This window comes from Oncorhynchus tshawytscha, unplaced genomic scaffold (assembly GCF_018296145.1).
Source record: "Oncorhynchus tshawytscha isolate Ot180627B unplaced genomic scaffold, Otsh_v2.0 Un_contig_1781_pilon_pilon, whole genome shotgun sequence".
Taxonomy (NCBI): Eukaryota; Metazoa; Chordata; class Actinopteri; order Salmoniformes; family Salmonidae; genus Oncorhynchus; species Oncorhynchus tshawytscha.
Window position 1 is genome coordinate 52,867 of NW_024608469.1, and position 10,768 is coordinate 63,634.

A 10,768-nucleotide genomic window follows, 5' to 3' on the forward strand; every position below is an offset into this window, starting at 1 on the left:
GCCCGCCTGTACACTTAGGACTGGGGCCTGTGTTGCGGGCTGGGCCCTGGTGAGGAAAGGGTTACCATTTAACGGGTTGTGAGATGGGCCTCGTTGATTATGCCCCATTGAGTATGGCGGAGGTTGGGCCACCTCTATTGGTATTTCTGGGTATAGTGAGGGAGGAGCAGACGCCGTGCTGGTGTTGGCAACTTGGGGAACTGTGGGAAAACTCTCGAGTGGAGTTTTGGTCTCTGTTAACGTTGCAGAGGCTACACACATCATGTCCAGTTTTTTTTTTTTTGGTAGCACCCTCCTACTCTCTTGTATCGCTCATGTCCCTATTTTCAACTCCGCTTCGGCTCGCTCTCTCTCTTTGGTGCCTTCCTTTTTGAACAAATGAGTCTTGTTCACCTCTGTCTCACTTGCTGTCGCTCCCTCTACGGCTTTTTCTAGCCCTTTCTGCATAGATTGGAGTTCCTCGTCTACTGGAGGTCCCCCTCTAAGGTAACCTGCCTGTGTCCATTTTAGTTTTACCCCTTCCCACACTTTCTTTATTTTTTTATACTGGTCCTTCCCTCCCGCTCTATCAGTCATGCGCTGTTCTAAGTATTCATTGAACTTGAGTTTGGGTGTAGTTGAGCCAGACATGTTATCACAAAATAATTACGTGAACTGCTAAGGTAATTATTAACGCGGTTAGGCAAGATATAACTAAGGCAGTGATTATCTGAAAAAGGTCTTATTTGGCTCCTATTTCCTGTTCTAGCTCATCTGGTAATGTCTGTAATGTGTCCTCTAGGTTTCAGTCAGTCCTGTACTATGTCCTGTGTAATATGTGTTTATTTCTATCTTTGTATACTTAGCCCGTCCTTGATCGAGACCAGGGATGTATTCGCGGTGCTGGCACAGACTTATCTCTTGCACCCCACCCTCGCACACAAAGATTTTGTCAGTATGTGGTGACAGTTACGTGTGTGTTTCTCCGGTATTTTATTTGAATTTGTTCAGCGATTTATTTAGGTATTTTCTAGAAATTATTCGGGGATTTCCTTTTGGAACAATATATTAGTGAATTCAGGCGGTTCTATAACAATTGTCGGAATAATTTTATCACTTTGGGAACCGGTATTTTTATTCGGATATGTTCAGTGATTTATTTAAGTACTTTCTAAAAATTATTCAGCAATCACCTTTTGGAACAATATATTAGTAAATTCAAGCGGTTCTATAACAATTGTCAGAATAATTTTAGTACTTTAGGAAATACCAATAGAAATGGGAAACTAAAAATCAGTGTTTAGCTCGGCGGCTGTCAATCAAAAGTCAGTGCTCAGCTCGGCGGCTCTTCAGCGGGTGTACAAGATGCTCTGAAAGCGGCACGATGACTAGACTACTAGGTGGCTAGACTAGCAGTACGAGTACATATAACCCAGTTACGTAACTTAGCATGGCGGTTACTCCGCAACAAACGTTTCTCTCAATTGGATATGGGATTTGTAGTCTATGGATTTAATTTCCCCGGTCTCAAAATCGTGGAACGTCACATCAAATTTTCATCATGTGTCAAAAACAATTCACTCAGTTTACATTAGTTTTCAGTATCCATTATGTAAAAGAACACAGCCACAGTTTAACTTCACCTCATACACAACCTATATATATATAATAGGACAGTTTTATATGCAGATTTCAGAACAAACCGGGTCCCGGGGGGAATCTAATACATTGGTCAAACATAGTCCAATTAAAATAAATCACACAATTCACTTATCCATTATACACCAGAACACAGCCTCAGTTTAACACTTCACTTCATACACAACCTATTCAATAGGACAGTTTTCTATGCAGATTTTCATGAACAAACCGGATCCCAGGGGGAATCTAGTGCATTGGTCAAAAACAGTCCAATTAAAAATAAAAAGTTTTTAGCAAAACAAGATCTCTTTGATCAATGCCTTTGGTTCTTATGTCAAAATAATTTGGCAACGATTCATACTCACACTCAGTACTTCTGATCAAAATTTGGTTTAGACTATAATATAATATGCAGATTTCGATTTAACAGGTTCTGCTTACCTTTTGGTAGAGCGCTCTGATCAGGTTTCCTGAGGCAAGACGAATGGTTGATGGTCTCCTGTACTACAGGTCACTCTTCCGTCTGAATTTGAGCCGATGAATTGTCTCGTCCTCTCACACCAACTTATCATAGATCGAATTCAGGATAACCATCCTCTGCTACCAATTTGTTGGTGATCACATACTGGAGAGGGAGTGCAAAACAACGATGCTGGACAGAGTGGAATCAGGTGTAGCAAAAAGGCAGTTTATTTAAAGTCAGAGATCTCTTGTCCTGCAGTTGAGCGTGCACGGACCTAAAAATGTGGCTCTGTCAGGAGTCAGCTAATTAGGATGCTTAGCCAGAGTTTACAGCAGAATGTATACACAGAATAATGTAGGTGGAGTCTCGTCGTGTTGGTCTTCTGACTGGTCCTGAAGAGTTGGAGGCGGGCCTGCTCTAGCCAGAGCAGGAGCCCCATTGGTGCACAGCAGAGTCCTCTGCTCTTGGCACCCGACCAGTAGAGGGGGGTGGAGTGTGAGTGTGCGTGCTCATGAAATGTTTGTGTGTCAAGGAAGCGTGAGATAGGGGGACTGGCAGTGTCTGCTTTAGGCTCAGGTGTTTCCTGTTTTTTCAGGAGCGCATGCAAGGATCAATGTCAGTGAAATAGTTTGGCACTCTAAGCTCGTTAGTGTTGCAGGATGTTCTTTGTAGTCTACAGGGGAGTATATTTGAGTGGTGGCAGCCATGTGTCCTTCGGATAATCATGTTATTGCACGTAGGCTCTAAACTTGACTGAGGACACTGGGCCCAGAGTTATCTGAGGACATCCAGTTTAACCAGAGCGTTGGCCTGCTAGTAAGGCTTGATATTTGATTATTTATATAACACCTAGCTGCTAGCTAACTAGCTACATCAGTGAATAAGAGGGAAATGCTAGCTAGCTTTACCACCCAGTGTTAATACATTGTACTCATTAAAATAGTTACTGCTATTAGTCTGAAATGGGGAATTTAATTGTAATGGTTTGAATGGTCAAGAAAAGTTAAACTGAAAAATGTCAGTAATAGCCAGGAGTCCTCAGCAATCTGGAAAACGTAAATAAAATGTTCATATTTCCTTTAACATAGTGTGTACATCAGTTAAGCATGTTTATAAATGCTTTATGAATGGGAAAATAGAAATGACATTACATTGGCATATAATTCATACATACAAAGCTCTTCATGGTAATTATGGTGCATTGGAAAGTATTCAGACCCCTTCACTTTTTCCACATTTTGTTACGTTACTGCCTTATTCTAAAATGGATTAGATAAAAAATAATCACCATCAATCAACACACAATACCCCATAATGTCATAGCAAAGGTTTCTAGACATTTTTTTAAACATTTATTTAAAAAATATATATATCTTATTTACATAAGTATTCAGACCTTTTGCTATGAGACTAAACATTTAGCTCAGGTGCATCCTGTTTCCATTGATTGTCCTTGAGATGTTTCTACAACTTGATTGGAGTCCACCTCTGATAAATTCAATTGACTGGGCATTGTTTGGAAAAGCACACGCCTATCTATGTAAGGTCCCACAGCTGACAGTGCATTTCAGGGGTGAGATGGCGGAAGCAGAAGTGTAATTTGAAGTTGAAAGCACATTGAGTACAGTTAGCGAGAACAGTGAAGTCCAAGAATGGAACAAAAAGGGCTAAAATGTATGTGGAAAATGAGTCTGATGAATCGTTGGAGTGCGTTCTTTGGATAAGATGTTTATTTGGGAACCCTTTTGAAGTCACGAGAATGGTGAAGAAAGCGATGGGGAAAGTGGATGCAGTTAAAGTAACCAGGGGTGGTATGGTGTTGATATCGTGTAGTCATAGTAACCAGGAGTGGTATGGTGTTGATATCGTGTAGTCATAGTAACCAGGAGTGTTATGGTGTTGATATCATGTAGTCATAGTAACCAGGAGTGGTATGGTGTTGATATCGTGTAGTCATAGTAACTAGGAGTGGTATGGTGTTGATATCGTGTAGTCATAGTAACCAGGAGTGGTATGGTGTTGATATCGTGTAGTTATAGTAACCAGGAGTGGTATGGTGTTGATATCGTGTGTTTCTAAAGAGCAAAAGGATCGTGGATTGTGGCTACTGAAATTATCGACACATGAAGTGAACAGCTTTGATTTTAGGAGCAGATACCTTGTTAAAGATGATGTCTATGGTGTCCAGTTGGACATTGATAATCAATATTTTAGGCTGAAAATTCCAGGAGTAGTTAATACATCGCTTGACCAGTATGGAGAATGGGAAAAGGGAGCAGAGTTTATCTGTATTATTGATGTTTGATGAGTATTTACCACTCTATGTAAAGTTTGGATATACAAGATACCAGAAGAGCGTTTGTGCAAAACCCGATGCAGGAAGCGTAAAAAGTTTGGCCATTTGTCACGTGTTTGCAGACGGAAGGTTATTGAAGAGTCTTTGAATGTAAAAGGTTGTAACTGGTGGGGATTTCCGAATTCCCTGAGTGCCATGTTGGGGTGAAAGAGGTTGAGGTGTCAGGAATCAGGGCTGTACAGCAAATCTCCTATGTGGAGGAGGTGAAGTGAGTTGAAGGGGCAAGAGGCCACAGTTCTGAAGAAGATATGACGGTTGATGCACCACAACCAGTTGCAAATGTTAAACGTCAATCAAGTGATCTGCATACACTTATTGTGAAAAAGGTTGATTTTGTATAATTTATAGCCACAGTTATTAAATGCACTGCACAAGTATCCAAGAAGCCCAAAAAGCTGGACATTATTTTATCTGCAGCAGAAGCACTGCAAGGACTACTGTCGCCAGGAAAGGTCCCGCAATCACAGGACCCTTCTGAGCCACGGCGTTCGTCTGTTGAAGGAGAGTCGGACCAAAATGCAGCGTGGTGGTTACTAATGTTCTTTAATGAAAAAATAGCGATACATGAAATAACAAAATAAATACAAAAACAACAAACGGAAATGTGATAACATAATTACAGCCTGTCTGGCGCTAACTAACACAAAGACAGGAACAATCACCCACAAAATACACAGTAAAACCCAGGCTACCTAAATATGGTTCCCAATCAGAGACAACGAGAATCACCTGACTCTGATTGAGAACCGCCTCAGGCAGCCAAGCCTATGCTAGACACACCCCTAATCAGCCACAATCCCAATGCCTACAAAAACCCCAATACGACAACACAATAAACCCATGTCACACCTTGGCCTGAACAAATAATTAAAGAAAACACAAAATACTAAGACCAAGGCGTGACACTGTGTAGGAACCTGATTAAAATAGAAAAGCAGGCTGATTTAGTTTAATTAACATTTCCTTACTGATAGTATGTATGTATTTAAAAAAAATAAAACATTTAGCCCGCATATTTTCCTTTTTAGATACTCATTATCTGTCTGTACAGTAGGTGGCGGAATGCACATTTAATTGTTGGAAATACCATTACACCAAAGATAAAGAAGAAGTGCATATCAGAGCAAAACCAAGCCATGTGGTCAAAGGAATTGTCTGTAGAGCTCAGAGACAGGTTTGTATCGAGGCACAGATCTGGGAAAGGGTACCAAAACATTTCTGCAACATTGAAGGTCTGGAAAAATATAGTGGCCTCCATCATTCTTAAATGGAAGAAGTTTGGAACCACCAAGACTCTTCCTAGAGCTGGCCGCTTGGCCCAACTGAGCAATTGGTGGAGAAGGCCCTTGGTCAGGGAGGTGACGAAGAACCCGATGGTCACTCTGACAGACCTCCAGAGTTCCTCGGTGGAGGACAACCATCTCTGCACCACTCCACCAATAAGGCCTTTATGGTAGAGTGGCCAAACGGAAGCAACTCCTCAGTAAAAAGGCACATGACAGCCAACTTGGAGTTTGCCAAAAGACACATAAAGGACCTAGACCATGAGAAACAAAATTATCTGGTCTGTTGAAACCAAGATTGAACTTTTTGGCCTGAATGCCAAGCATCACGATTTCTCTTTTCTTCCATTCCTCTGAGTCATTAAGTCAAGGAGTTGATCTTCCTCTGATTGCTTTAACTTTATCAGTAGTATTGTGGATAGGAATTAGAATCACTGCATTCTTTTCATTTATATTTTTACAAAAATTGTGTGGAGGGGGGTTGTGGTGACAACAATTTAGAACCTGTTCAGCACTGTTACTAAATGTATACAGCAGAAATTCTGAATTTCTTATAACATTCAGGACGGATCAAAATGTACAGAATGGTTCCCTTGAGGAAAATGGGGTCATGCTTTTTCAGTTAAAGGAAGGGTTTAGGTTTTAGTTGCTTATTAGGCTATATACTGTATCAATGTGTGGCGGATGCTGCCCCTCATCTCTGATTCTCCGCTGGGCTTGCAAAATCAAGTGCACCTATAGGCTCTTTAATGTGGTCTCAATCAAATGATCAATAGCCTATAGGCTATACGTTAAACTGCATGCTCAGAGAAGCAGAGAGCAAAGTGATATTTCGAAGATAGCTGCTGGGATGGTGTAAATAAAACTAGGCTGCACTAGCCTATGTTCTGTTCAGTTTGAGAAGGAGGGCGCAAATATGAGGAGGATCAAAGGTCAACTTTGATAGCTTGAAACTACTTTTATAGATGTATTTTTTTAACAATATGTTTCTTTCCCATGATGTATTTATCAGAGTTACTGACCTCCCAATAAGCCAGATTCGAGTAACTTACATTTTGGTGTTGAAACTTGATGCAGCAGCCACTGCAAATTCAATCTGAAGTGGACAGCTCATGGTGCTGAAAGTAGGCAAATTCCAGTAGGCATAAGTCATTTCAACGTCTTCGTTTTAATTAGACTTTACCAACAACAAGAGGGCTTTGTGTTGGTGCCTATTTCTTCCTATTTAAAAAATAAGAGGTAGGCCTACCTGTTTGACAGACTAATTTAGGCTATAGAACGCTATATCCATATATTTGTCGTTCAATTCCTCCAACCACCATGCACTCTTTAAATGATCTACCTCTGTGGCCTCCCGAGTGGTGCAGCAGTCTAAGCCACTCACAGTGCACAGTTAAAGCTTACATTTGCCTGTCGGTCGGCATACTCTGTCTGGGGTGGAAAGGTAGGCCTCCTCTGTCTGGGGTGGAAAGGTGGTCCTACTCTGTCTGGGGTGGAAAGGTAGGACTACTCTGTCTGGGGTGGAAAGGTAGGGTCCTACTCTGTCTGGGGTGGAAAGGTAGGACTACTCTGTCTGGGGTGGAAAGGTAGGCCTACTCTGTCTGGGGTGGTAGGTCCTGCTCTGTCTGGGGTGGAAAGGTAGGACTACTCTGTCTGGGGTGGAAAGGTAGGCCTACTCTCTGTCTGTCTGGGGTGGAAAGGTAGGACTACTCTGGAAAGGTAGGTCTGTCTGGGGTGGAAAGGTAGGACTACTCTGTCTGGGGTGGAAAGGTAGGACTACTCTGTCTGGGGTGGAAAGGTAGGACTACTCTGTCTGGGGTGGAAAGGTAGGTCCTACTCTGTCTGGGGTGGAAAGGTAGGCCTACTCTGTCTGGGGTGGAAAGGTAGGCCTACTCTGTCTGGGGTGGAAAGGTAGGCCTACTCTGTCTGGGGTGGAAAGGTAGGCCTACTCTGTCTGGGGTGGAAAGGTAGGCCTACTCTGTCTGGGGTGGAAAGGTAGGCCTCCTCTGTCTGGGGTGGAAAGGTAGGCCTAATTTGTCTGGGGTGGTTTAATGATTTGCAAACAAGACACATTGATTTGGCATTGGAAAAATATCATAAGTTGAACACATAGGCCTATCTATCTGTCTATTCTTAGAATGTCAATTCTGTAATTAGTTTGGTACTGAAAATGATTCTGCTGTATGTACAAGGAGGTAGAATTGCATGAAATTTTTTAACAGGCCACATTTTTTAAGGCCTGCAAATATGATGATAGATTCATGCAATGCTTTTACTATAAAGGAGATCTTTCCACCCCTATTCTTATCCACGGTGGTCTGTGAACCCACAACCTTCTGGCCCGCAGCCCTGTGTGATATCATGATTCCTCCATTGACACGCAATGCTTAAAGAAGAACAGTTTCTAAAACGGCATATATGGCTCTATGATCTGTCCAATAACTGAGGGTAAACGGTGCATGTTCTCTCCTTGTCACGCCCTGACCTTAGAGTCTCTATTTTGGGTTTGGTCAGGGTGTGATTTGGGTGGGCATTCTATGTTTTTGTATTTCTTTGTTTTGGCCGGGTATGATTCTCAATCAGGGACAGCTGTCTATCGTTGTCTCTGATTGGGAACCATACTTAGGTAGCACTTTTACCTCCTTTCTGTGTGGGAGGTTAACGTTGTTTGTGGCACATAGCCCTTTAGCGTCACGGTTGTTTTGGATTGTTTATTGTTTTTTGTCGGCGTCATAATAATAAAGGAAAATCTTAATTTGACATCCGTGACACTCCTATCCACATTATTATGAATAACGTTCACTCGTTTACAAATCAAACTTCTGTTTTAATCTTTTATCTTCCCATTTCAAAACAAAACTTTTCTACTCTTTGACTACTATTAAACTTGTTCCTCCTGTAGTATATTTCTGGAGTTAAACTATTACACTAACAATAATGTATTTTCCCTTAGTACTTCCTGTTCCAGACCAGCTGACTGTTGACTCAGTGGACACCACATCAGCTGCTGTTAGCTGGATCCAGCCACCAGGATTGGACCAAACCCAACATCATTACCAGATCTCCTACCAGTGTCCAGGGACAGAACCACACATCACTACCACATCTACACACAGCATCACTCTCTCTGACCTGCAAGGTGGTACTCAGTACTCTGTCACTGTCTGCACTGTGCTGGAAAATGGAAAGCAAAGTCAACTGGTGTCAACAACCCTCACCACAGGTAAGGAAGTACCCTACTTAAGTATTGTCTGGGAGAAAACTGTTTGAATCAACTACAGTGGGGCAAAAAAGTATTTAGTCAGCCACCAATTGTGCACTTAAAAAGATGAGAGAGGCCTGTAATTTTCATCGTAGGTACACTTCAACTATGACAGACAAAATGAGAAAAAATTCCAGAAAATCACGTTGTAGGATTTTTTAGTGACTTTATTTGCAAATTATGGTGGAAAACAAGTATTTGGTCAATAACAAAAGTTTATCTCAATACTTTGTTGTATACCCTTTGTTGGCAATGACAGAGGTCAAACGTTTTCTGTAAGTCTTCACAAGGTTCACACACACTGTTGCTGGAATTTTGGCCCATTCCTCCATGCAGATCTCCTCTAGAGCAGTGATGTTTTGGGCTGTTGCTGGGCAACACAGACTTTCAACTCCCTCCAAAGATTTTCTATGGGGTTGAGATCTGGAGACTAGCTAGGCCACTCCAGGACCTTGAAATGCTTCTTACGAAGCCACTCCTTCGTTGTCTGGGCGGTGTGTTTAGGATCATTGTCATGCTGAAAGACCCAGCCACATTTCATCTTCGATGCCCTTGCTGATGGAAGGAGGTTTTCACTCAAAATCTCACGATACATGGCCCCATTCATTCTTTCCTTTACACGGATCAGTCGTCCTGGTCCCTTTGCAGAAAAACAGCGCCAAAGCATGATGTTTCCACCCCCATGCTTCACAGTAGGTATGGTGTTATTTGGATGCAACTCAGCATTCTTTGTCCTCCAAACACGACGAGTTGAGTTTTTACCAAAAAGTTCTATTTTGGTTTCATCTGACCATATGACATTCTCCCAATCTTCTTCTGGACCATCAAAATGCTCTCTAGCAAACTTCAGATGGGCCTGGACATGTACTGGCTTAAGCAGGGGGACATGTCTGGCACTGCAGAATTTGAGTCCCTGGCGGCGTAGTGTGTTACTGATGGTAGGCTTTGTTACTTTGGTCCCAGCTCTCTGCAGGTCATTCACTAGGTCCCCCTGTGTGGTTCTGGGATTTCTGCTCACCGTTCTTGTGATCATTTTGACCCCACAGGGTGAGATCTTGCGTGGAGCCCCAGATCGAGGGAGATTATCAGTGGTCTTGTATGTCTTCCATTTCCTAATAATTGCTCCCAGAGTTGATTTCTTCAAACCAAGCTGCTTACCTATTGCAGATTCAGTCTTCCCAGCTTGGTGCAGGTCTACAATTTTGCTTCTGGTGTCCTTTGACAGCTCTTTGGTCTTGGCAATAGTGGAGTTTGGAGTGTGACTGTTTGAGGTTGTGGACAGGTGTCTTTTATACTGATAACAAGTTCAAACAGGTGCCATTAATACAGGTAATGAGTGGAGGACAGAGGAGCCTCTTAAAGAAGAAGTTACAGGTCTGTGAGAGCCAGAAATCTTGCTTGTTTGTAGGGAGTAGGATACTCCCTGACCAAATACTTATTTTCCACCATAATTTGCAAATAAATTCATAAAAAATCCTACAATGTGATTTTCTGGATTTTTTCTCTCATTTTGTCTGTCATAGTTGAAGTGTACCTATGATGAAAATTACAGGCCTCGCTCATCTTTTTAAGTGGGAGAACTTGCACAATTGGTGGCTGACTAAATACTTTTTTGCCCCACTGTATATTTAAACTTAATTTGTCAGCGTATTGCGACATGGAATCTACGTGGAAAATACATTGGATTTGAAAAAAGTAATCAACAAACTGTTGTTTTGACGGGAATGTCGGAGTGGCATAGAAAAATATATATATGATGGTGAATATCCTGGATCATTTCTTTT

General features: G+C 41.9%; 1 protein-coding gene across 1 annotated transcript in view; it reads left to right on the forward strand.

Annotated features, from left to right (window-relative positions):
* The window catches only part of LOC112242530 (protein hsr-9-like), a 49,499-nt gene extending 40,420 nt beyond the window's left edge, over window positions 1-9,079 (forward strand). The window contains exon 12 of the mRNA XM_042313261.1: window positions 8,676-9,079. Coding sequence (XP_042169195.1) covers window positions 8,676-8,992 — 317 coding nt within the window. The 3' untranslated portion in view covers window positions 8,993-9,079. The remainder of the gene's footprint in view (window positions 1-8,675) is intronic.
* The last annotated feature ends 1,689 nt before the right edge of the window (window positions 9,080-10,768 follow it).